Here is a 26,972-nt window from a genome sequence, read left to right on the forward strand (position 1 = left end):
TTTGACTGTGAGGCGCTTGATGATGAGGACGGGCTCTGAGCTGGAGGAAAAGGGCCGCCCAACAAAATGATATAGGAACAAGGTGTTGGGGGTCTGCTTCTGCTGCAGTTCAATCCTGCAGAGGACACGCCACACACTCAATGTTCTGCTTGGAGGAAAAAGGATGGACTTGAGGAGTTCTGACCATTTGGCGAGAAGGAGGGACTTCCCAGAGCCTGGCCCACCCGACACCAGCAGAGGGGGCGTGGGAGGGGGGGCAGCGATCATGTCATTGAGACGCTCCACATACTGAGAGGACAATGAGGAGGGTGAAGAACACCACCACCATTGAGAAGGATGCTGAAGTGAAGCCCACCTTCTGGAAGCCCAGCTGAGAGCTGGTGCTGCTGCAAGCCTGTTGGTAGGACTCCATCTGCTCCTGCTCATCATGAAGGTCCCACAGGACATCGCCCAAGTCTTCCTCGCGGCCCTCGTCAATTCCAGAGTCCTTTGGGTCGGCGTCTGCTCCTTCGAGGCCGAGCAACTCCTGAAAGGTAGGGTAGGCAGTGATTAAAAAAATAAATACAAAAAATAAAAAATCTATAACTACAACTAGGTGGACAGGAAGTACCTGTTTGATGACTTTCTCCAACTGAGCAGAAATGAGGGCAGCCCCGTCCTCAGCAGATCCGCTGTGATCCAACACCTGCATAAATGTTCAACATGAGCGCTGCATTGCATCTAACGACCAGCAGAGGGCAGACTCCCCAGGTCCAAAGGTACCACAAACTGTCTTAAAATGTACAACAGTCTAATTCTGAGTAGGGGGGGTACTCACACTTGGGCAAACGTACTGTGCCTGGGTATACTTCACACCTAAAATCAGGCACGTATGACTAGTGTGAGCGCACTGATATGCGCCCGAGTGCTGCACACTTCTCATGCATGCGGACAACCTAGACGTGTAAAAGAACTAATGTAATGCAATCGATTCTTGTAGGTTATTCTTATTTTATTCATTATCTTTATTAATTAATAACTGACAATTCATAAGAGAAACAATACAGTGTTCTCTCGTTTATCGCGGGGGTTAGGTTAAAAATAATACCAGTCTTAAGTGGAATCAGTGTAGTAGAAGTTGAATTATTTTTCGTTTTTTATATGTTTTTTCATTCATTATATATATTTTTGTTTGCAGGATATGTTTTTTCATTTATTATATATGTTTTTTTTGTTTGCAGTGCATGTTTTTTCACTTACAGGTTATGTTTTTTGTTTATTACATATGCTTTTTTCGTTTACAGTAAATGATTTTCGTTCATTATACATGTTTTAAGGCTGTAAAACCCCTCACCACACACTTTATACACTTTTCTCAGAAATGAGAAAATATATGCTGTATGTTGCGCAAATAGAGGGCCTTGAAAGCGAGGATCATGCTTTGGTCCATGGGTTGAATCAGCAATATGGTGTTTCCAAAATAAGCCTGTCTCATCCATATTAAAAACTTGTTCAGGCTTATATCCCCCTTCCTTGATGATGGCTTTAAATTTGTTCACGTATGCCTCTGCCCCGGCATCCGCAGAGGCAGATGCGGACAGTTAAAGCCCTTTTTGCATCCTTTTTAAAATTGATTGCTGCTGTCGTCTTTATGTTATTTTCCTCCTTCTTTATGGTACGAACCAAAGATTCATTTATTCTGTCATGGCGCCCTACAGCTGCGCGAGTTCTACCTTCCTTTAGCATGTCCAGAATTCTAACTTTTTGTGCAATGGTTAGCATCTTCCTCTGCCTTTTGGGTGCAACCGCAGGTGCCTTTGTTTGTCGGTGCAGAGCATTTAGTCGACATTGTGAGTTTTGTCGGGGAGAAAACTTGCAAACATACAGCACTAAAGAGCCACACTGCGAGTGATCAAAAACAATTATGTAAATTAGGCAAGCTGAACGCTTTCTGTACTGTACAGCAGTGATCCCCAACCCCTGGGCCGCGGCCCGGTACCGGGCCATGGGTTATTTGATACCGGGCCGCACAGAAAGAAAAAAATATTTTCATGATGTTTTATTTTGAAAGGTGGCCGGTTTCTCTCTGTTACATCCGTCTCACTTGACGCATGTCCATTGTGCGTGTGCTAACTTTATCTCTCGCCGCACAGATAGACTACTACTGTATTTTTAGCATTTTTCTTTCACCTCATATTTGGTCTCAAATGCTGATACTATGTGGGGATGCATAAAGGTAAGTTTTGATGACTTTTTGAGTGCTAATGTGCACATTTGTCTCAATGTCTCAAGTTAATTCATGCTAGCACACTGCCACTACCACAGACGTCAAACAGCGATGTAATAATCTCTTTGGAAAAACTCTAGAGATATAATGAAGATAACCCCATGAACGAACCCCAACCCCAACCCCAACCCCAAACCCCCGGTCCGCGGGACATTTGTGGGAACAAAAGCCGGTCTGTGGGTCAAAAAAAGTTGGGGACCACTGCTGTACAGGACACATGGCATGGAGGAGACTGATTGATGGGCTATAGTCCCTTAACCAATCGCAGAAGACATTGCGGGTTCTCCCTTAGTGAATCAGGCAGAACACAATGCGTTCATTCGGTGTACAAAAAAACCCCCAACAAAAACAAAAAACATGCGACACTGTAAAAAATTGCACACACACACACACAAAAAAAAAAATCCGTGTAATAGCGAGGCCGTGTAAAGTGGACCACGTTCTAGCGAGGGAACAGTGTATACTGTATTTTCCAGACTACACGTCACACTTTTTTTCATGGTTTGGCTGGTCCTGCAACTTATACACGTTTTTTTTTCACACTGACAGCCATGAGAGGGCGCTCTAGGCATGTGTGCCAGTATCTGCTACTCCTTTGACTCCTTTACCGCTCAAAATTTACAGTGCAAACATCCACTTATAAAGACAACTGAGAGAGACGGAACACAAATGCCCCCAAAAAAGAAAATCATATTCTACAGATTACAAGCTGCAAGTAAACTAGTTACATTATGTTATTTAGGCTATAGTTATCTGAATAACTGTTAATATACACCTTATAGTCCAGTGTGACTTATAAATACTTTTTTCTTCATTCTTCTACATTTTTGGCTGGTGTGACTTATTATATTTCCGGAGCGACTTGTAGTCCGGATAATACGGTACAAAGACTCAAAATGAATCAAATGTCAAACCCACATTTCCCGTACTAAATTAATATGTATCATTTCTGGGGTTGTAACAAGATCTCGCGGGACTAAAAAGTGACAAAATTTCTCATTCAGAAAAACGTTTTCTCGTTCAGTGTCTCGTGGGCTCTAGGACTTGGACGGTAATAAATAATTCATTCATCACACAATAAATGAAAATGAACTCAATAATTTTGCCGGCCTCAATATACTGCCATGTGCACGCATGTCTGTCTTCTTCATCTCCCACCTCCAAGCAGGGGAAGGGTTCACTCTGTGCATTGGTTTCATTCCCGAGTTTGTTCCATAGAACAACAGCAGGAATGGAGTGAGCCCTTTTGTCAGTCATACAGTCTCTTTGTCTTGGTGGGTGGAGGCGGGGTCACTAGAGTGCAGAAGAGTGTAGCCTCATGAGGAGCAATGTTATGGAACATACTGTAGTAGAAATTAAATTAGTAAATTACAATATATAAACATATTTTTTATATTTTTTCATTGTACTTTTCTTAAAAGAAACATTAAAATCTTGTCTCATCTCGTTCTTGTGAACCCAACCGTCCCGTCAATTGAGTGTCTCGTGACACTTCATTTCATTAATGTGATCTCTCCTTTCGCAATCAATTAAAGACAGCTGTGTGACGAAAGTGACGGGACAAGCGAACAAAGCCGTTGCAGAAATGCTCGGTATGAGCACAGGCCAGCAGTGGCTAGGAGATGGAGGGGGAATCGAACCTAAGTCCATCCTAAATGAGCCAGCTATTCTCTCTGGTGTTTAGCACTGTGACCTCACAGCAGGAACATTCTGGGCTTCTTCTCTATCCGTGTGAAGTTTGCATGCTCTCCCTATGCTTGTTTGAGTTCTGTTCATCTAATCTCTGCTTTCTACCACTGACATAAGCATGTGAACAAGCAAGTAATTCATACCCTGGCTAAATGCTGGCTTAAAGTGAATGTTTACATTGTGAATGGCTACCTTCTGAGACACGAAAGTCAGAAACTGTGTTGTGTTTTTACAGCTTGAGAATGTACTACACCTTTATTTTAGCAGCCTTGTCTGCAGCGTTGAGTCTCTCCAGAAGTGCCCTTGTAGGTCCAGACAGGTCAGCATCTTCTGGAGTCCCGAGGTAGAGTATTAAAGGATGGCCATCCGGATTCTTCACAAACGCCTCCTGGCAGTCCTCCACCACAGAGCTTTCACATCACAACAAAGTTATTCACCGTAGAGCCATGCAGTGCTAGCTTTGGTTGTAAATGTTGATCAATGTTACCTGCTGATAGTGGATTTGATAAGAAGCACACACACCGAGCTCCTCTCTATCTCCTGCTTTCGGACTAAAGCGTATGAGGCAGCGTCGTCTTCTGGAAAGCAGATGTTCAGATAGAAATGTCCCAGAGCCTCACACAGCCTCCTCAGCACAGGAGAGTGTTTCTACAACCACAGCATGAAACATACAATATTAATCAACATTCACTAATAGTAATACATTAGGGGTGTCATGATACACTCACAAAATAAGACGATACAACGATATTGGGTTCATGATAACGAGATGACGATTTTAACAGTACATTTAAGAAAAATACAATGACAAAATATCAGGGGTGTCCTGATTTTCACTTTTTCACTTCCGAGCCGATATTGCATATTGCAGCCTTGAGTATCGGCCCATACCAACATTAATCCAATATCAGCACTAATCATACATACTTTTACATATTTATTTTGTGGTGTGGAATGTTGGAAAACGCTTCAAGTGATATTACTCAAACAGAGAACAATAGTCAGCAACAATAGCTATGAGAAAAACTGATCCATTTACTTCTTTATGCATGTGGAGTATAGCTTTATCCACACTGTTGCAGTGGCTAATATAGCGTGGCTTGAGGTGCTAAATTAAGCATTTAAACCCTTTACTCACCACCAACAGTGGCTGGTCATCTTTTCTGTTATAGCTAATGACTTCTTGTTATCCCGTGGTAGTTTCCCTTGTAATACTGCTTTCAATGTGCGATGCGTTTGTTTCCCGGTTCTGTCCATGACAACTTGTGCATGACAAGTGTTGCACTCAGCCGCAACGTTTTTTTGGGGGGAAAAAAATACACACAGCCGACATCACTTGAGCAAACTCTGTTGTTGCGATGACATCACCCCAACGTCTATCCGCAGCTGGATAGACGTTGAAGGGCAGAGTCTGGTATCGACTGCTTGTATCAGAGTGCTAATATCGGAGAGTTTAGGTTCAGACGATATAATGAAATTGTCTTTTTTTTTTTTTTTTTTTTTTTTTTTTAAATCGGCCTAATATCCGATATCAATATCAGATGGGGACACCCTAGCGGTTACATGTGATTTTGACACAAGGAGAAAATACTTTTTAACCTACAGGAGTTTTCCTCCATTTCCTTTCCTGTTGCCCCTCCCACTCTTCTTTTGTTTGTATTGATTTTGACATCACCACAAATTGCTGCACCACATGTCGACATAAACGGGTTGATCTTTCAGAGAAATGACATCTTTGGGTCTCAAAGACAGCCAAAAATCTGATTTTTTTTTTTTTTACTGATATCGACCCGATATTCAATTTCAATATCGAACCAGGACACCCCCACAAACTGGGACTGGACAAACAGACTATTTTATTTCACTGAGTCACAAAATAAAGCAGATACATGTTGAAATGTTTTATAACTTTGCATGCATGACCTAAGCGTGATGCTTTTAACTGTTGAACTTTTTTCCACAAATTTAAATGAAAACTAAATATTCTAACAGTTATAATAACGACAGCAGTTTAGCTACTACTAATCATTCATGCTGATGTGTACATACTGTATGTAAAAACACATGTGAAATAGATTGGAGAGTGCATAGAGTAGCTTTACGTTTATGCTAAAAGAACGACAGTTCCCATGATGCTTAGAAGTATGATGCTACCAGGAATTACTGAATTCTCAATAGTATCTCACATGTTTTGATAGAAGTCATATGCGGTGTTTGTGTTTTGATCTCACAAATCGTAACTAAGTTTGATCAAATGTAGAAATGCTATAGCTTCTGCTTGGACATTAACACCGCAGCTCTTGAACTCAGACGAAAAGCCACACGTCGTGAGGGTGTGATGCTAGGAACGCTGTGTGCAGGTTGGATTGGAAGTCTTATAGTGTGCGTAAAGCACTTAATGTGCAGTTTCAATCCTGCCTCTTGCACTGCCACTTCCGTGTGTATTGACAGTAGCAATGTCACCGTTCAGACTTCTGGCTGTGCCGTTCCTGTTTTTCTCTAAACGACAAATATAGTCATGTTTTGAACTCGCGAGATCTCGTGACACACCTACAATACATATTTAAATGAAGTCATGTAAAAGCAAACAATGACAGGGAAGACCTTGCTAAAAATGTCCACTTCCGCTTTGGTCTCTGGGGTGGAGATGAAGTAGCAGCGCACCGTGTTGCTCCACAAGGCCTGAGGCACATGAGGGGACACCTGCAGCAGACTAGCCACCGCAGCATCCCAGTCGTCTGTCAAAACCACAGGAAGTCATCATTCTTAATGTGACTTCAACACATCACTCTGCTGACTCACCTCTGCTCACATTGGCAAAGGGGCCCTCAACGTCGATGAGGCTGTGTGCCAACTCTGGTCCTCTGAAGGTCTGCTGCAGTTGCATCATGCTGCCCATGGAGGGCTCACTTCCCAGCACGCCCCCCGTCCAGTACTCACATTGGGTACCTGCAGCTGGACACACAAGAAATTCATATGCAGTGTTGAGCAAATTACTTCTATCACTTCTATCGCTTTTTTGGAAAAGTTAATTAATAAATGACTGCTGTTTTGTTGTTGACTATGGACTATTGTTAGTCCAAAAATATTGAAAGACAAATTATATGTAGTATTCTGGTCACTAGGCATCAGTAATGTTACATTGATGAGACTTGACATTATATTACATTACCTTCACACTGCATGGATTCAGCCATGGCACAATAGGGAGGAAAAAAGGTCTCCTTTTACAGTTGAGCAATGTGTGATAAACAAAGAATAGTAGGAGCGAAGAGGTGACTATAGGGGTTTGATTACATGTCTACAGGCCTCTAATAATGGTAAAAGTCGTACTAAGAAAGTCATAAACAGGTTTTCTATGCTCTACTACAAAAGTATTCAATTTATTAATATTTGATTCTATAATAATCGGCCCACCGATATTGGCATAAAAATGCATTTTCCCCTATAATGAAAACCGATAATAAACAATGTTTTTATAGGCCTACAGGCTCCCGTATTTCTGGTGCACATATGAGGACCTCATCAAACCACCTCTGAAGTGTGGAAACAACCGTGGGTGGCTAGTAGCAAGCTAACTCACTCCTTCCTTTCCATGCATTTTTTATGCCGTTTATCCTCACTTGTAGGAATGTTACAATTCCCGGAAGTAAGCGAGTGTAAAATCTAACACGATAAATTATGAAGATTCCGTGGAGACCGTGAAAATGCTGCTTGAAAATGTCACTCTCCGCCCACCCTACTGGCCATCGACACATTTCAGGTATCAACTTATTGCCACCCCTAGGCGAGAAATGGTCTCATCTTGGCCGCCAAAATGAAAAATGGCTCCGCCACTGCTCGTGCTGCTCTAACAGCTGGTTGTTTACACTAGGGGCCGTCAATAAATTACTACTGCGCTGAAGACAGTTTGTTAAAAAATGTCATATATTCTAAAATCACACCACAAATTGATGTATAACCATGTCAAATGATTAGTCCTACCCTAAAAGTATCTTCACACCCGTTTTTTCCAATTTTATCCTTTATTGGATGGACTTTTTTTTATTGGATGTGTCTTTTATTGGATTAGGGACCAAAATCCAAAGAATACTGTTGGTCATAGTGTGTTAAAAAAAAGTCAATTCAGCAATACTTTGGATGCATTATTCTTAATGCTTTGAAGAGCTATTTTCATAACCATAGTCAATTCCACAAATTCATGTTTGTAACAAAAGCTTATTATTAAAAAAAAAAAAAGGATCAGTACCGGTTCGGATTGACAAGGCCATAAAAAAAAAAAAAAAGTGGATCCGGACATCCCTTGTGGATGTACTTTCATATACAGATAAAAGGTAAGAACACAAATGTTTTTCAGTTAATAAAAAAAAAAAAATAAACAGGACTAAGAAGTATTTGAAAACAATTGGAAAACATTTAAACCAACGAGCCAGGATCAGAGTCGTTCATACCCAACTCAGGGAGCGACACTTCCCTTTTATCGGAGGTGTTAATAGCAGGATAGGATTATACCACTACTCCGCCCAGGCTTAGTGTAAGGAACCAATAGGAGGAGGGTGTTGGCACACCAATTCCGCCCACTCTTACTGTATTTAAGGCCTAGGCTACCAGCACTTATTAGTTCGCTGACGAAACTCTTCGGATGAGGAGCGAAACATCCGACACCTTCTTCACAGAAGTACAGATGACGTCTCAAGAAGCCTTTTCCCATTTTAAACCAAAGTGAATGATTCCCTTCTTTTTCTTGTATCCTCTTAATGAGCATCCTGTAGTAACAGAAAAAACAAACAAACTCCAAAGCAGTGCATTGCCTCACCAGCCATGAACCTCACCGCAAGCCTGCACACCACACACTTGAACACAAAGTGGGCGTTATCATAAGAAGTGATAATGTTCCTAAGACAACCTGAACAGTTCATCATCAATTCAATGCCCTGAGAGCTCTTGTTCACAAATGTCACATCTCTATGAGCAGTTAGAGATCAGTGAATCATTTGTAGAGAATAAAACTACTCAATAGGCGTCTACATTCGCCTAAAATACATTTTGTCATTTGTTGTATTTATATCTTGTTATGTTATATTTATATCTTATATCATTATTAACTGGCTAACACATTATTACACATTGCTATTAACATCATAACTTAGCATTTCCACATGTCATATTAAAGTTTACTGATTCTTTCCATCTGCTAGTCAACATTTCCCTCCAATGACAATAAAGTTGTATCTACTATGCATTTCAGAATAAAATACAATGGAACTTCAGTTAGTGCCCGACTCTGTTAGTGTGTTTTTTGGTTTTAGCGTACAATATGGCGCGCTCTTGTCGTTATTAACACACTGCATGACTCCATCAGTGTTCTTAATATATTTTTTAATCCGAAAATGTCCTTCCTTGTTTGCATGGTATTAGCTAGCTAACCAGAACTGGACGTTACGTCGCCCGTCTAAGATGTCATCAGTGGTTGACTCTCAAAAAATGTTAACACAAAACACATTTTTAGAGTTTCATAATTATAGTTTTACATGCATAAAACAATTCTAAATGCTTATAAATGACGAATGAGAGAAATAAATGAACATTTAAGGTTAATTTTACCTTCATTGTTCCCAAGACACAATATGACAGTAAGACACCACACAAACCCCATCTTCCTCTTTTGTCACGAGTTACTTGGAATTCAACAGTGTTTCGCACCTCCTTTATCAAAATGCTGCCACTTGCAGCTTTCTTTGGCTCTATTCTGGATTACAGTATTGAGATAAGAAACCGTATTGAATTCAAGAAACAACTCACGTCATAACAGGAAGGTGGTGGCAGTTGATCTCGCTGCCACATCAACAATCACGTCTTCAATGAAAGTAAAAGTAACCTTACGTTACCCTTTCGTTCACCATTTATATGTATTTGTATGCATTTGCAATTGTTTTCTGTATGTCAAACTACAACTGTAAAACTATAAAAATGTGTTTTGTGTTAACATTTTTGGCTTTCTTGAATGGATTAATTGGATTTCCATTATCCAATATGGAAAAATTGATTCGGTTTGCGTACTTTTTGCTTAGAGTCAGACCATCTGGAATAAATTAACGCTAACCAAAGTACACCTGTACATGGTATATTAGACATGCATCATATTGAAAAAGTGGAAGAATATAAATTCCTTGGGGTTGTAATAGATGAAAAAATGAGTTGGAAATCTCATATTAAATATATACAACAAAAGGTGGCGAGAAATATCTCTATGTTGAATAAAGCAAAATATCTTCTTGATCAAAAATCACTCCACACTCTGTACTGTTCCTTAGTATTTCCATATCTAACGTATTGTGTGGAGATATGGGGAAATAATTACAAAAGCAATCTTCACTCACTCACTGTATTGCCAAAAAGATCTGAGGATAATTCATAATGCCAAGTATAGAGAACATACAAACCCTTTATTTTTAAAATCACAGATATTAAAATTCGCAGATTTAGTACACTTTCAAACCGCTAGAATAATGTATAAAGTTAATAATAACTCGTTACCCAAAAATCTAATCAAGTATTTCTCAATCAGAGAGGAGAAATATGATCTTAGAGGAAAATTAAACCTAAAACATTTATATGCGAGAACAACGCTGAAAACCCACAGCATTTCCGTGTGTGGAATTAAATTATGGAACGGATTGAGTAAAGAACTCAAACAATGTACAGAGATGAGCAAATTCAAAAAACAATACAAGCAGTTGATGTTTGCTAAATACAAGGCAGAAGAGTCCTGATTGTTCTGTCAGGTTTGTTATTTTATTTTATTTATTTATTTTTTTATTTTCTATTTTATTTTATTTTATTTTATTTTATTTATTTATTTATTTAAATTTTATTTTTTATTTATTTATTTCTATTTATTTATTTATTTATTTTTTTATAATTTTCTTTGTTGTGTTTAAAAAAAAAAAAAAAAAAAGGAAAGGAAAGGAAAAAAAAAAAGCTTTGTTCTTATTTATTTATTTAGTATTGTCATCATTATTATCATTATTATGAATGTTCTCTCTTTTTTTGGGGGGAGGGTTATCTCACCGTTATCTATTATGTGTTATCCTGACTATCACTGAAAACATGATATGGAATGCAGGAAGTGAACTACATGTACTGTACTAGATGTAGAATGGATGGGGGGTAGGATTAAATAAGCTTTGCTTCTTCCTACTCCTTTTGGACATGTGGAACTGTCAAAAAATGATTCATGAGATGTATTCCATTGTAACCTTCATGTTCAAATAAACTAAACCAAACCAAACAAATCATTCAGGTTTTTGTATTTACTAAGTTTAAACTACCGGGGTAAATAGGAAAGTTCCACATAAAGTTCCTGCGGTGGAAAGGGATGATCGGGTAGGACCAGCAAGTCAAATAGTATCAAATAGATACGAAATTGTAAAACAAATGTGAGGAAATGTGAGGGCCTTGAAGGTCCCACTGTATTCCATGAGTTTGTGGTATTTACCAGTCACCGTCGTTTGGTTGTCGTCTGAATCCGAATCATTGGGATAGTAAACCTGGATGCCCTGAGCTTGCAGCTGTTGCAGTTTGGATTCCAAGTCCCTCTTAGCACGAAGGAGATCCTGAATTTCCTTCTCCTTCGTCTCCCGAAAGATCTGAAGGTGCACAGCTTGATGAGAGAGCACAGTACAGTATGAACTTAATGTTACTGTTTACCTTAAATTGTCTTTTCACTTTGTCCCTGTCGTGTTCAAAGGTGGAAGCTCTTTCCATGGCCTGGTACTTTGTCTCCAAAGCGCTGTCTTTCTCCCTCAGGATCTTTTGGTAGGTCTTCTGCAAAGCCTGCAGCCACATAGAAGATAACATCAGGTCTCCACATTGAATGAGATGAAATGATTAGAGCGTTCGACCTGTAGCTCAGCTCTCAGCCTCTTGTTCTCCTCATCCAGCTTGGCCTCCTTCTTTTGCATGGATGTGATCTCGTTGTTCTTGCTCACACGGAAGATATCGTACTCTTTCCGGAGGCGTTCATATTCGGCGGCGTACTCCAGGTCCACGGATCCCGTTGACTTGAAACTGGCTCCGATCGCCCGAGGCCCTCTGCGGAAGGAGCTGCGGAGGAGCCGGGCTTTGGGCTTCACCTCCACGGGGATCTCACAGGCCTCCCCGCCGTCACCCCCGTAGCCGTCCTCGATCACCTCGCCTGGGCTGACCAGGGAGGACGCCGTGCCCATGATGGCAGGGGCCCAGTCAGCCGTTTTGGGGGCTCATAGCTTCTCCTGGCAAATGACAGCTGTAGCCTTAAAATGCCTTCTCTAAAGCAAAACTATCGTGAAAGCAGCAGACACTGTTTAAACAAGCTACATTAACCTAATTACCAATCAAAACAACCTGTTGCGCGTTTAGCTATAGCATGTTAGCATCACGGACATAGCGATGACTAGCTATACTACGGTAACCTTACTGGGGTGGGGAGACGTATTTTAAATGATGATAAGACGGTGGTACATCTGCTAGAATTCGGAAACTTTTCATGCACAAAAAAGGTTAAGAATAAAGAAGTGTCATTGACTTACTTAACACAGCTTTTCCTGGCTGCCTTGGTAACAAGGAGCCTCTACGGAAGCCCGCAAAGGCAAAATGGTAAATGAAAAATAAAGGCAATAAAGATCGGTTATGCCGCTTTTAATCAAATTAACTACCCATCACTTTTATTTCCAGCCATTTGCACGGCACATATAACACAAACAACAATCCACACTCACATCCTTTTAATCATATTATAGCTAAGGAAACTTGTCAAATACTTTCCATAATAATAATACAAATAAAAATATCAGTATGTATGAACACAAAGAATAATCAATCCAGTGTTGCAGTCGTAAAGAACTAATTATTAAACAGTACTAATTATTTAAAAAAGTAATGGCGTATTTGACTTCATCACTGCTAAGAGTAACTAGTTACATCACTAGTTACGTGGATAACAATAGTGTCTGAAATGCACAATACTACAACAGTACAACCAAATATAGCAATACTGTATACTAGAGGCTACCAGGAATTCCGGATCCCATGAATAAAAATGACATTGGGCCTCCCCGCACAGATGTTGTCTTACCATCTTACCATATCCATATCTATACTTAACTTCACCATCTCCCTGTCAGGGGCCCTGGAATTACCCCTTAATATAATGTGTTGGACAATTAAACCATATTTTTTGGACGTTGCTGATATGGGGCTAAAGAGGTTTTGAAATTCTTTTTAATTTGTTGTAAGGTTGAACCAAAACACTGAAATAATGGCGACTTTGTAATCACTGATCTTTGCGGTCGTCCTTGAAAGTGGTGTGCTGACGTGTTCAGAAATATATAACTATCTAAATGTTGCAATTGGACTGAAAGACCAACCGGTCCAGGGTGTACCCCGCCTCTCGCCCGAAGACAGCTCGGAAAGGCTCCAGCATGTCCGCAAGCCGAGTGAGGACAAGCGGTATAGAAAATAGATTGATTGAAAGTCAACCTTTGTCAGCTGACTGATCACTTTGCTCGCCAACAGAGCCACTGCATCAGTGTATCCCAGTCGGCTGGAATCAGATTCAGGAATGGATGACGGGAATACAAGACACCGCTGACACACATCTGTGCTGACGTGACCCAATTGGCTCGCTCCGGAGCAGGGGCCATGTGACCTCGACCGTGGCTTCCAATGTAGATTTGCTCGTGGTAGGGAACAAAAGCAAACAGGAAGTGCATGACGTGGCACCACCATCACCCAGAGAAGACTCACCAGTACCTTGGTGTACAACGCCTTTCTTAGCAAATGTGACTTGGAAGGAAGCGGTAGAGCCAGTCTGATGAACGTCATCAGGTAGAGGCCGCAGTACACCACTGGACACAGCACATGTTCAAAGGGCCAGCACCTCTGGGCATGTGAAGACCCCCCCACATGGGTAGCAGGAGGGCGTGGGAGAGGTCTGCTTTGTAAAGATGCTTGAGGAAGACATTGAAGGACGAGTTGGTGGTCTGCTGAAAGACGACCCACAGTGCTAAGACGTTCCGGGCATATGGCAAACATAAAACCCAAGATGTAAAATGTTGCTAAGGTTATAGTCTCCCTCTTTGGACGTGTTCTCGGTGGCCATAATGAGAAATGGACCTCATATGACACATGGCAATCTCAACATTAACATGCACATCAAAGCAAAAGTAGATGAGTCCTTTAGCCATTGAGAGACATGTAAACACATGACATCCCATAAATGCGCGACTTAAATGCGTACATAAAAGAAAATACATACTGTAAAACACACATTTTCCACTAGAACTCTCAGAATTCTTAATAATAATATAATTCTATAATTTTTGGTTCCCTCATTTAGTGACAAGTGGGGCAAAATATTCGCAACAGTTCTCAGTGTGACGCAATGACAAACCACTGCAAACTACAACAACACATTTAAATAGGAGCAAAACACATTGTATAGGACACAAATATACAATAAAATCATTTTTCAACATAATACAACTTGTTCATGTGTTATTGATGGTTTTCTTTCATTTGTGCTGCATATTAAAAATGCACACACACACACGTTTTCACCACAAGAAGCCTTTTAATCAGAAAATCCAAAACGGAAGCTTGATGCTTTATAAGCATGCACTTTTTTTTTTTTTTTACCACATGGCGATATGACTTAAAGCTTTACAAAAAAACCCAACAAATATTTACATTGTCACTTTGTGCAAACGTTATTCTTTTTATTTTTAACAGCACTCTCCTAAAATATCTGATAGGCATGCATACAAATAAACTTTGGTATGTTAAGAAAACTACTTATCGTCTTAGTGGAGGCATTTACTGTATGTACACGTCGGAGTGTTTTACATGACATTAGAGACTACAATACGAGTGCATGTTCCCCCCAAAAGTCCCCTAAAGGGTGCGGCTGAGTCAGGCTTGGACAGCTTTGGCAAATAGGCACTCTTGTTATTAGTCAGTGTCTCTTTTCTTTTTTAATCTTGGCAGTTGAAACTTGATGAGAAAGTAGTCGTTAAAGTGTCTTTATAAGGCATTTACAAGGGCTGTGTACATAAACACCCACACATTAAATATACTATGCTTATCCAAAGCTCTGGTATGAAAAATAAGACACAATCTGTACACTGTGAGATATAATACATGAACTTAGCTACAAAAAAAGAATAAAAATAGACTTTGAGAGGAAAACTATTAAACGTGATGGCGAGCAAGCGTCAGTGTAAAATAAAACATGAAGTGGGGGCGTGCCTCACTTCAAACTTAAAAAATAAACACAGACAACACCGCTTGACCACCTGCTACAAGAGAGGAGGCCAGGGGGGCCAAAGCGGGTCTAAATAGCGTCCTTAGCCACCGAGGTTGTTGGGATGCAGGATTTGCTGCTGCTGCCGTTGTGGACCCTGTAGCTGGTGAAGCTGGGGGTGTGTATGGTGCGGATGCTCTTTCCACCTGGGCCCAAAGGTGTGGGCGACAGAGGGGAGGGGGAGGTTGAGGAGGAGGAGGAAGATGAAAAGGAGGAGGAGGAGTGCACTCGACCATTCTGGGTCTGCGAGGAGAACGACAGAGCTTTACCTGCGTGCTGTGAGGGGGGTTTGAGGCATCCGTTAGACAGGGAGGGGATGTGGGAGGAGGGGGGGGCAGTGGGACGAGCACTGTGAGGGGACAGCAAGGAGGGCTTGGAGGAGGGAGGGTTAGTGGGATTAAAGGCGTCTGAGGTGCTCTTAGTAGTGCTAGGATAAAAAGCAGGGATTTTAGAGACGGGTACAGTGGGGGAAGTCGTTTTATGATCCCCTCCCACTCTTTTAGTACTTCCGTTAGCCTGCAAACACAGATGCCAAAACAGATAGTGGTTGTCAAACAAAAAAAAATACACAAAAAAGACAACAGAAGTCTACATGTTACACACATACAAATAACAGTGACTGCACAAACGCTGGAGATACAAAATGAGCACAATGTTTCTACTGGCTTACATGACGAGAAAGACAAGTCAAGTAGGGGTGGGAATTGAACAACAACGACGGCTCAATCCTGGGCAACTGGACTCCACACTAAGTGCCTTCCATGTGGGTGAAGAAGTTCACACTGACGATACTCTTCTTTCTGACACTTACAGCGGGACAATTTGGAAACCTGAGCTGCTTGTGCGCATCAGCTACAAAACCAGTGTGACATCACTCGAAGTAGGTGATATGGTCCAGCGACACATTGTCTGTAAACATCAACCACAAACAGCTTGAAATCATGTGTTGGAGTCATTGTTTGAGGAGTATCAGAAAGAGCGAAACGGGGCTTAAGTGACAGTAAGTCCAAAAGTGTCAAGTATTCTTCAGGCTGGTCCCTCAGAAGACAAAAGAATTATGTAGCAACTTGAATAGCATGGAAGATGTCCAGTTACCTTTGATTCAACCTTATAAATTAATCATGTATCATCATCGCTACTTTGTCCCACCCCTATTGAACATAGACGTGTTACCAGGAAACAGGATGCAGCAAAGGTTAGATAGGAAGAACATCGCTTCAGCTTCTCCTGTTAGTGGGACCATCAGAGCCTCCCTTATTGCAGAAGATGCAGGTAAGGTTTTGGAGGACATTACAAGGTTAGGGGGTGTGTGAGACGTGAGAGCAGGCAGGGGAATGTGGGCCAGCATTTATCTGCTGATGGTGAGGAAACATGTTTCAGTGGGGTTAAAAAGCAGCTGCGGCAGTTGTCAGGGAGGTTTGAAACAGAAGCATCCAGGGGTGGGGGTGGGAGCGGGGAGGGGTCGGCAACACTGTTTAGGAACTCAGCTGTGATGGGAACTGGAGATGTGATGACAACTCAGATGGCTCGGGCTTTTCTCTGCCATTGTTTGTAGTTGTTATGTTTAGTCACCAACACAGTGAAGACCATGAGCAGTGTGGACATGCACAAGCAAATAGTACTGTACAGTACAGTCATGTTACGCCTAACAGTCATCATGCCTTCTTGATACAGATCCACAACTTTGGTAGTTTCCCCCGCCTATGCCTACAAGTCAAAGTCCTCCAGTCTGCGGTAAGGCCCTACAGTAAAACTACCTGTCGGAACTGCCTTTGAGCTTCCTGCAGTTTTTGTTGTTTTGCTGCTTTGTCAGTCGTAGCCGGCGACTGCCTGGACTTCGCCGACAAAGGGACGGGCATCCGACTAGTGGGGGAAGCGACACTGGTGTTCTGCAGGGGGATCCAAACGAAAAAGACAAAACAAAAAAATAAAACAAAAGAAAGGAAAGAACAACAGCACATAGGAAGAGTGAAAAGTGAAGACACCTCCATTATGAAACACCAGAGAAAGATCATTCAGTCATCAACTGAACACTCAACATGCAAACAAGATAAAGATTAATTAAGATTAATCATCACGACAGTCTCTGATTGTCATTGACTGAAAACCTTTCAGCAATGAAATGAAGAGTTAGGTGGGAGGCAGGAACCCCGCAAGATGTCATGTTGACAAAATGATGCCAACATGATTTTCACAGAAGGAGTAGGCCAAGGTGGACTTTTTTATGCTTCCAAATACCTGCAGAGTGGATTAATGGTTTGGTCATTTGAGGGTAAAGCAGGTTGGAAAGAGAAAGACCCCAAGCCTTGTGGAGTGACAACAGCTAGAGAGAGACCTGCTGGATGATGTTGGGGGCACTGGGGTCAGTGATGGTGGTGCTGGGGATGACTACAGGGCGTGGGAGGAGCACAGGTTTAGTCTTCTTCTGGAATGAACTCTTCCCAGCCAGCTTCAGGGCGGACCCTCTGGAGGTAGGCAGAGAAGCGGACCTCCTCAACCCGACGCCTTCAGAGACTTTCCCATTTTCTCCCTTTTTCACCTCGGCATAAATGGGGTCCTCAGGGGAGCAAGGTCCCATCTCATTTATGGTGGTCTCCAGCTGCTTGATGGTCTGTTCCAGGCTGTCCAGGGTCTTGTACGTGTTTTTACGGATTTCGTTGGTCCTGCAGACGGAGTCCGAGTTCTGCCTTTTTAGTGGGGTCGGACTCTGTGTTTTGACGTCGTCCGCTGAGGACTTTGAGCGTGAGATCTCAAATCTCTTGGCTTCTTTGTGCTGCTTTACAGTCCCATCTGATTCCTCCTCATCCTCATAGACAACCACCTGCAGCGTCTTCTTGCCAGACTTGGTGCCATTGCGAATGGCTTGGGTCAGTGCCGCCAGCTGTTTCTTAGGGAACTTGAACTTGAACTTCTTCTTGCCGTCCTGCTTGCCGTCTCCATTGGACACTCCGTCTGTTGATTCTGAGACTAATGATGACGAGGACGACGACAAGCTGGTGTGGTCTTCTTGAGAAGAACTGACCTTTTTGCCGTCAATCACCACAGATCCCTCAGCTTTCATGTGCAGCCCGCTGCTCCTGTCTGTGTCCGATTCCTCGCTCTCCTCATCGATGCGCTCCTCTGCTAGCATCCTGTCCAGCTCCTCCTCGCACTCAAAGATGGTGGACAGGCGTTTGTAGGCCGAGCGGATGTCCATGGGTTCATCAAAAATGATGATGACGGGCTTCTTGTGGAAGTCGTTATGTAGAGGCACGTCGGGATCTGCTGTGGTGCTCCCTCGGCTTGTGGCGCCACCTACAGTCACAGTCTGGACGCTATCTTTCTTTGCACTGACCAGTTCCTGGTACTCGCCACAAGACAGTGCCTGAACTTTAGAATTAGTGATCATAAAGGCGATGTTATCAGGGGGAGGTGGTGCTTCTTCTCCTGGTAAGTCAGGACTCAGGCTTGCCTCTTCGCTTCCCTCCTCCAAGCTCTCGTTAGGTGGACTGTCCTCACTTGAAGACCTCCTGGGGGGTGGGGGTGGAGCAGGACCTTTAGACGCCACTCTTACTACGGTGGCTGCTACAGGCTCCAATTTTACATTCTTAGTGGAAGAAACAGAATCCTGAACGAACTGACTCTTCTTTTCTGTGTTGACTCTGGTCAGGTTCTTCCCCTTTTCCATCTCTGCGCTGGTCTTCAGGGACATGGAGCGTTTCATGGGCTTCCTGGGCAGTTTGAATCCATTCAGTCCCACAGGCTTGGGCGAAATAGGTGGTGGAGATTTGGATGGCGGTGACTTGGGAGGCTGTGACAGTAGTTGGCCTGGAGAATTGTCATTAACAGTGACATTTGACACCTGTGATGGAGACTGGGCGGAGTCCCGGTGTTCATGGGTTTCCTCTGTTCCTGAATAGGGTGGAGGCTCTTTTGGAATCTTTCCAGTCACGTAGTAAATTACCTGCAAAGTTGAAATTGGCTGTTTAAAACCTCAAAATTTGGAATAAACCAAACATCAGAAGCTTAAGTCAAGCAGATAGACACAAAAATAATACGGTACGTACCCCTTGGCTTTGCCGCACAGTTGTGTTTCCGTTTTCATCCGTGTCCGGATCTTTCCCATCACGATTGGGCTCTGAGTTGTGCTAAAAATGTGTAGGAAATAATATTACTGTGTAACTACTAGGTCAGGCCTCTGTGGACTAACTGAACTGCCTCTACGTCTATCGCATTTTTCAGTAATGTGCGCATGTCAGCTGAATGTTTGTTTTCAATGCTTTTATGGCTGACTTTATTTACTTTTAAACTATGAACATCGAGATACCAGTAGTTCTTAATTCCCGGTATGAAAGTCACATCCTATAAACCACTATGAAAACGTCACTGTCATTTGCACATTATATATATTGCTTTAACTTAAAATGTTCTTAAAATGACCACTCTATCGATCTATCCATCTATCCATCTATCCATCTATCCATCTATCTATCTATTGATCTATCTATCTATCTATCCATCCATCTATCTATCCATCCATCCATCCATCCATCCATCCATCCATCTAGTGGATTGATATGATGCAAAGAAGTGAAAATGGAGAGGAGAAAGTTCAGCAGAGCCGTTAAGAAAAAAAAGACAAGTGAAGTGAGGAGAGAAGCATGCACATTGGGCCACACTGGCTAGCTTCTTCTTTGAACCAAGTCTGCAAAACAGGCTGTCTGCACACTTTTTCGTTGATTATGACTTTAATAGCCAATCGGCAATTTTTTTTTTTTTAAAAAGAGACACCAAATAAAGACACTTCAACTGCCTGTTGGAAGATAGTGCAAGAGTTTTTATTTGTGTGTAAGAGTGAGAACAAAACACAACATTGTGGTGTCCATCTTGTCCAGAGGATTCCTTTAATGCAGACTTATTCCTGAGAAAGTTTCAAGCGGGGGCATCCAAAGCAGGAAGGAGACAGAGGAACAGCTCGGAGGTTAAAAGTTTCAGTATTAGGAAGCAGCCATGAGGTGGCTCAGATAGTTTGCAGAGGCAGGCAGCAGGCAGCCGTGGACAACACAGGTGTTACCTTCTTCTCTTTGACGGGCAACATGGCCCCTGCTCTTAGTTCTCTTATTTGAGCTTCAATTCGAGTGGTGGGGTCCACCACATTTTGCGCCCCTACTTCCTGAACTGTGCACTTCTGGAAAACCTGGAGACGTGCAGAGAGGAGCAGGGGGAAGAATTGGGGACAAGGACTTTGAGGAATGGGCTTAGTGTGACAACAAACAGAATTGAGAATTGTTTCTTTTTCAGCTGCCAGCGCCCATCTGTTGTCACTTGTGAGGAGGGGTGAACCACCAGGGAAAGAAAGACCACCCACTACCACAGTGCAGAATCAATCCAGCAGATCTCCAACCAAAAATACAGCAATGTGTGTGTGTGTGTGTGTGTGTGTGTGTGTGTGTGTGCAGCCCACCTGGAGTTCTGCCATGATCTTGTCACCTTCGTCCTCCTCTTCCCTGACAGCAGAGGCAACAACAGGAGGGGGCGTCGCAGGCTTCTTCGGTTCTGGTGATGCAGTTTTGGTGGGCTTGATTTGGGCAGCAGGTAATGGACCCTCCTCTTCATCGTCCTGAAAGAACAGATGATAGCAATCACGAAAGCAGCCATCACCAAATGGCGGACCCAGTGATGTCCCTTTGGTGATCAATAAAAGTGAATGGGAAATATAATAGCATAATTATACTCGCGGACCGATTGCAGCGGCAGTTTGCGGGCGTAATTACTTCAGTTATTACGGTTAACGTGACAGCAAACGCGGTGACGCCACTCAAAATGAGCCAATGAAATTGTTTGTTTACTTGCCTAGCGAACCATCGCTCTCTGAAAAGATCGAGAAAAGCGAACATTTAAAAGTGAACGGACGGAGCAATATACGTTCATTCTTCCAGAATCCAGTGCCAAACCGCTGTGTCTCAAATGCTCTGAAACTGTAGAGCCCAGTATGAAAAAATCTACAAGAGTCATAACACGTTCATTTACAGCACAGCGACATGCAAATGAGTCTTCACGAAGGATTGTATGGATATTGGAGAAAAACAAAACATCTTTCGCCGACGGGAGAGTTGTGGAGGGCTTCTGCTGCAGAGATCTTACTCAAAGGTAACAAAAAGAGAAATTGTGTGACAAATTTAGGCAAATTCAAGCAATGTCAGTTACAGAAGTAACAACAACATGTGAAACTTTAGGAAAATGCCCTGTTGCAGCTTTTCTGTTAAACAGACACTTATTAAATTGTTTATCATGAACATTATTTTTTTCAGACAAACTGGTGCAGTTTTATTGAACTAAAAATAAGCGTCTTGTGTTCATTCATTGTTTGTACAGTCAAACATTTATTATTTATGTGAAATTTGGTCCTGTGTGTTGGGGACAATGGTTCTCAATTATTTTCTGTCATGCCCCCACTGTGGGACAGCAATATTACTCAATTTTAATGGAAGACCCCTGCACTGAAGGAATATTTCAACATTAGCAACAGACATCTCAATGCCAGACTGACCTGAGCTGATACGGAGTCCTTCCTGTTGGTGTAGACCACCTCTCCGGACCGCGTTGTGGTCATGCCTGTGCTGGAGCTGGCGAAGGTCTTCCTGGGAGGGGGTGGTGGTGGGGACTTGGTGGCCTTTTCAGATGCCAGCTTGTTAAAACTGTCAGGGGATGCAGGTTTGGGGGCCATCTTGGAGGGTCTTTCCAGCACTGGCTTGGCAGGTTTCTCCATGACTGGCTTTGGGAATTTCTCCGGGACCTTCTTGGGTTCTTTGTCCAACTGAGACTCTCGCTGGGTCTCTAACACATGACAGAAACGTGTTAATTAAGCTCACCCAGCACATGTGGATAAGACACTATGATTGAAGAGACCTGCTGTTGACTGGAGGGGGCTATGGGTGTTTGCAGGGAGCTGTCCTGGGTTAGCTGCCGCATCCGGACTGGGAAGGCCTTTTATCATGTTGGCTTCGGCCTCCTGGATGATTTTCTCAAACTCTTTTTCATCATACTGACCTATGTTCTGCCTCTTCTCCTCCCACTCCTTCTCTGCTGCCTGTGGAGATAAAAAGAACAGAAAGAAAGTTGAAAGTAGCTTTTTATTAATTATACTTAGAACCTCAGCCAAGGCTGAATGTAACTGACTGCCTTTGGAATTTTGCCTCATTAAGGTTCATGCAGTACCAAATGTACAAAAATGCATACAAAAGTGAAAAAGGTTTTAAAATGTGTAATCCAACCAACAAACAATGTGTATTTTATTTAGAATGGTATTGTCAAACTTGCCTCCTGACTATACATACCTCTATGGACATGGCTATGTTCTTGCGTTTGTCTTCACTATTCTGCAGTTCTTCAACCACAAGGTCTTGGCTGGCAGTCCTGTTGTTGTGGTTCACCGGGCTGCCACGCGCCTTCTTATGGTGGGCTGGACTGGGGGGATCAACGGCCACCACTTTGGGGGACTCCCGGCCTTGGATCTTGCTGGGATTGGCGGTGTTGAAGTGAGTGGGGCTGAGAGTAAGAGAGGGACTGGGCTGAGCGGCTGACAAACTGGCAGACTGCTGGGACTGTTGCATGTGGACCAAGGAGCTCTCGACATGATGAATGACCACCGGAGAGGCAGGCTCTGATTTAACAGCGGAGCTCTGGGAGTCCAGTGGGTGCGCTGTGGAGCCAGATGTAACTGATGCTGGCGGGGATTCCACCACAGTGGCCTCTGCTAGAGATGGGCTGCTGTCCACTGGGATGTTAGAAGAAGGATCAGCTGCTCTCTGAGGGCCCTCAGTGGCACATCTGGTGGGATGAGAGTGACTAGTAAAGACCACTACAAAACTGTTTAGCAAATCCTTTGTAAATGCGAAGAGATTTCCATTTAGTTTTAAGTAAAATGTCAGAGAGCACAATGTGAGAGTCTAATTACTGTCTTTTACACATGCAATATAAATTAAGTCCTGCTGTGTCCGCCAAATGAATTCACTTATCGCTTCAGTGGAGATGATGGTGACAAATCAAGTTCGACATCAGCCTTTGTGTCTGTCTTCTTAAGACAGAACAGAGGCAATCCTGCTGCCTTCTATTCCATATTTCTAACTTTCATGCTGCAAAATATCTCCTCCCCTTACGTCCATCCTATCTTCTTGAATTGATTCTCCTACCTTCTCAGGTTGCTGAGTGTGTCTGTCAGGCTCTTGACTCTTTTCAGCATGCTGTCCAGCTTATGAGGTTCTTCCTTCAAAAACTTGACAGCTTCCACCTCCACTCTGAGGACAGAGCGCATCCTACTCTGCAGGGCCGGAAACTCTCCTGCACACAAACACATTCTACCATCAAGAAGCAGTAGAACCTGTTTTTCATAGGATTTGGTTTAGAATGAAAATTATTATCAAAAATATGTCCCAGCTATTGTACAGCCAAACAGCGCCCGAGCAAAGCATCTATGCACATTACAGAAAGTGAGCCAGTGTGTGTAAAGATGATTTTATCTGCTGCTGAAGTTTACAATAAAGTTCAAGTCAGCAAATACACAGCATTCCCTCCCATCCGCCCTCCACTCATCACCGTGTTCACTAACAAGTGTCTTAGATAAAGGTAAAAGTAATGTTTTCTGTGTGTAAAACTAAGATTATTTTCGATAAAATATACTGCTAAAAAAATTAGAGGAACACTTCAAAAACACATCAGATCTAAACTGGGGGGAAAATGATCTTGAATGTCTTTCCTGATAATAAGTGGGTGATGTATTAGTAACAAAATGATGCCACATAATTTGATAGAAATGAAAATGATCACCCTATAGAGGGGGGAAATCAAAGACACCCCAAAAATGAAAGTGAAAAAATGATGCAGCACACTGGTCCATTTGGCTAAAATGTCATTGTAGCAACTCAAAATGATTCTCAGTAGTTTGTGTGGCCCCCGCGTGCTTGTACGCATGCCTGACAACGTCGGGGCATGCTCCTAATGAGACTACGGATGGTGTCCTGGGGGATCTCCTCCCAGATCTGGACCAGGGCATCCATGAGCTCCTGGACAGTCTGAGGAGCAACCTGGCGTCACCGGATGGACCTAAACATAATGTCCCAGAGGTGTTCTATTGGGTTTAGGTCAGGTGAACGTGGGGGCCAGTCAATGGTATCAATTCCTTCATCCTCCAGGAACTACCTGCATACACTAGCCACATGAGGTCAGGCATTGTCGTGGACCAGGAGGAACCCAGGTCCCACTGCACCAGCGTAGGTTCTGACAATGGGTCCAAGGATTTCATCCTGATACCTAATAGCAGTCAGGGTGCCATTATCTAACCTGTAGAGGTCTGTACGTCCTTCCAGGGATATGCCTCCCCAGACCATCACTGACCCACCACCAAACCGGTCATGCTGAATGATGTTGCAGGCAGCATAACGTTCTCCACGGCATCTCCAGACCCTTTCACGTCTGTCGCATGTGCTCAGGTTGAACTTGCTCTCATCAGGGAAGAGCACAGGGCACCAGTGGTGTAGTTGCCAATTCTGGTGGTCTATGGCAAATGCCAATCGAGCTCTACGGTGCTGGGCAGGGAGCACAGGGCCCACTACAGGACGTCTGGCCCTCACGCCACCCTCATGGAGCCTGTTTCTGATTGTTTGGTCAGAAACATTCACACCAGTGGCCTGCTGGAGGTCATTTTGTAGGGCTCTGGCAGTGCTCATCCTGTTCCTCCTTGCACAAAGGAGCCGATACTGATCCTGCGGAGGGTTGAAGGGCCTACTATGGCCCTGTCCAGCTCTCCTGGAGTAACTACCTGTCTCCTGGAATCTCCTCCATGCGTCCAGGTACCGCAGTGATGCCCTGGTCCAGATCTGGGAGGAGATCCCCCAGGACACCATCCGTAGTCTCATTAGGAGCATGCCCCGACGTTGTCAGGCACGCGTACAAGCACGTGGGGGCCACACAAACTACTGAGAATCATTTTGAGTTGCTACAATGACATTTTGGCAAAATGGACCAGTGTGCTGCATCATTTTTTCACTTTCATTTTTGGGGTGTCTTTGATTTCCCCCCTCTATAGGGTGATCATTTTCATTTCTATCAAATTATGTGGCATCATTTTGTTACTAATACATCACCCACTTATTATCAGGAAAGACATTCAAGATCATTTTTCCCCCAGTTTAGATCTGATATGTGTTCAAAGTGTTCCTCTAAATTTTTGGAGCATTGTATGTTTTTGTTCATATTTATGGGTGCCTTAAACAGATTAATTGGATTTACATTATTTCCTATGGAAACAATAGTTTTGGTTTTTGTCAGACATTTTGGACTGGATTAATGACAAAAACCAAGGTTCCACTGCAGTTGGCTGAAGAAATAGCACCAGCAAGTACAGTATACTCGGTATGGTCTTACCTTTGAGCCCTGCCAAAGATTCTCCAACCTTCCTCAGGGTCACAGCCCCCTCTTCCACGTCCTTTAGGGTCACCGCTCTGTGAGTCCCTGATGAGTCCTTCTGCAGAGAGACCACGTACTGCTCCAGATCCCTGCAGGACGCCAAGGCGTTACAGACGGAAAACACAAAGACTTCAGCACAGAAGAAATCCTGAATACATTTTATTCTAACACATTTACAAATGAACCTCCCTCTCAAGGGACATGCCCACAATGAATCTGACCTGTGCTTTTAACCCATCACAGAATGATGGATGGACATGGCGGACACTTTTGAGTTTGAATGAAGAGCTGGATAAAAACTCCTAACCTTGTATTTAGTCTGTACAAACAGTAGGAGGCACTAGGAGTGACCAAGTGTTTGCACCACAACAATAAGATTCTCACTCTGTTGTGTCTCCTTGAACCCGTTTCTGCAGCTCATCCTGCAAACAAATGTTTGCACGCTGAAAACGCCAATAAGAATTCTTCCTCACACTGACTTTAAGCTGCTTAACCAGCTCTTGAGACAATGAGCTCCTCTAAGGGAGAAAGCACCGTGTGATAACATTGTGTGACATGTTGGATTTGCATAGAAGAGGCTGGCAGTGTAATTCAATGTGGCCATGTTCACCCTTGAGAAACACTCTTTTATATCAAGTCTCTGAAGGGCATGGACCAAACAATACGGAGAGTGTATTCAATATGCAGCTACACTAACAGCTGCTGTACACAAGTGACAATTCTCTTTGTCAGACTGCAAGTTATAAGGTATTTATAAAAAGCTACAAGATGACATAGGTCAACATTCTACATAATGAGTATGCTTTATTTATGCCTAATTAGCAAGCGTTACTTAGCGGAAGAAGCAAATTTCCCATCATTTCTATTCAGCTGTTTAACTGCGATGTCCCTGACATTGTGGATTATTTCCAGCCTTATTCGAATTACTTCTGCTGTGGAAAGTGAGAGAGGGGTGATCACATTAATTAAATTACATGTCTTAATTACGCACATAAATGTAGTCGAGGGTGAGCGAATGTGCTGTGGGTTTGACTTTTGGATCATTTGGGTTTTTTGTATTTTATTTATACTATGAATTGTGGCGATGATCATTATTACTTGGCAAGAAACGATTGCATTATGTTCATGCGTGCAGGTGTGTGTGCATGGAATCTGACTTGCATGGAACCTGACGTACTCCTTCTAATGCTTCCAAAAGAGAAGAAGTGGGTGCCACTGCTCACACTAGCCAAA

At 42.9% G+C, this 26,972-nt stretch overlaps 2 protein-coding genes across 11 annotated transcripts in view; both read right to left on the minus strand.

The window, feature by feature from the left end:
* Window positions 1-12,635, minus strand: part of LOC129174368 (nephrocystin-3-like) — a 48,237-nt gene extending 35,602 nt beyond the window's left edge. Inside the window, exons 1-12 of the mRNA XM_054766336.1 lie at window positions 12,526-12,635; window positions 11,860-12,228; window positions 11,666-11,791; window positions 11,454-11,604; window positions 6,758-6,910; window positions 6,560-6,693; window positions 4,443-4,603; window positions 4,209-4,365; window positions 611-685; window positions 356-526; window positions 185-288; window positions 1-115 (exon numbers count right to left, since the gene is read on the minus strand). Of these exons, the coding sequence (XP_054622311.1) occupies window positions 1-115; window positions 185-288; window positions 356-526; window positions 611-685; window positions 4,209-4,365; window positions 4,443-4,603; window positions 6,560-6,693; window positions 6,758-6,910; window positions 11,454-11,604; window positions 11,666-11,791; window positions 11,860-12,183 (1,671 nt within the window). The 5' untranslated portion in view covers window positions 12,184-12,228; window positions 12,526-12,635. The remainder of the gene's footprint in view (window positions 116-184; window positions 289-355; window positions 527-610; window positions 686-4,208; window positions 4,366-4,442; window positions 4,604-6,559; window positions 6,694-6,757; window positions 6,911-11,453; window positions 11,605-11,665; window positions 11,792-11,859; window positions 12,229-12,525) is intronic.
* A 1,930-nt stretch (window positions 12,636-14,565) lies between these two features.
* The window catches only part of si:ch211-285f17.1 (sickle tail protein homolog), a 91,300-nt gene continuing 78,893 nt past the window's right edge, over window positions 14,566-26,972 (minus strand). For 2 of the 10 annotated variants that reach the window (XM_054766324.1, XM_054766322.1), the window contains 11 exons: window positions 25,698-25,828; window positions 23,468-23,615; window positions 22,613-23,105; window positions 22,185-22,365; window positions 21,826-22,112; window positions 20,740-20,895; window positions 20,350-20,472; window positions 19,343-19,423; window positions 17,632-19,239; window positions 17,054-17,185; window positions 14,566-15,812 (listed from right to left, as the gene is read on the minus strand). In XM_054766324.1, coding sequence (XP_054622299.1) covers window positions 15,327-15,812; window positions 17,054-17,185; window positions 17,632-19,239; window positions 19,343-19,423; window positions 20,350-20,472; window positions 20,740-20,895; window positions 21,826-22,112; window positions 22,185-22,365; window positions 22,613-23,105; window positions 23,468-23,615; window positions 25,698-25,828 — 3,826 coding nt within the window. In that variant the 3' untranslated portion in view covers window positions 14,566-15,326. Of the gene's footprint in view, window positions 15,813-17,053; window positions 17,198-17,631; window positions 19,240-19,342; window positions 19,424-20,349; window positions 20,473-20,739; window positions 20,896-21,825; window positions 22,113-22,184; window positions 22,366-22,612; window positions 23,106-23,467; window positions 23,616-25,697; window positions 25,829-26,972 lie in introns of all 10 variants that reach the window. The other 8 variants (XM_054766327.1, XM_054766328.1, XM_054766323.1 and 5 more) reach the window with 7 other exon arrangements.

This window comes from Dunckerocampus dactyliophorus, chromosome 21 (genome assembly GCF_027744805.1).
Source record: "Dunckerocampus dactyliophorus isolate RoL2022-P2 chromosome 21, RoL_Ddac_1.1, whole genome shotgun sequence".
Classification (NCBI taxonomy): domain Eukaryota; kingdom Metazoa; phylum Chordata; class Actinopteri; order Syngnathiformes; family Syngnathidae; genus Dunckerocampus; species Dunckerocampus dactyliophorus.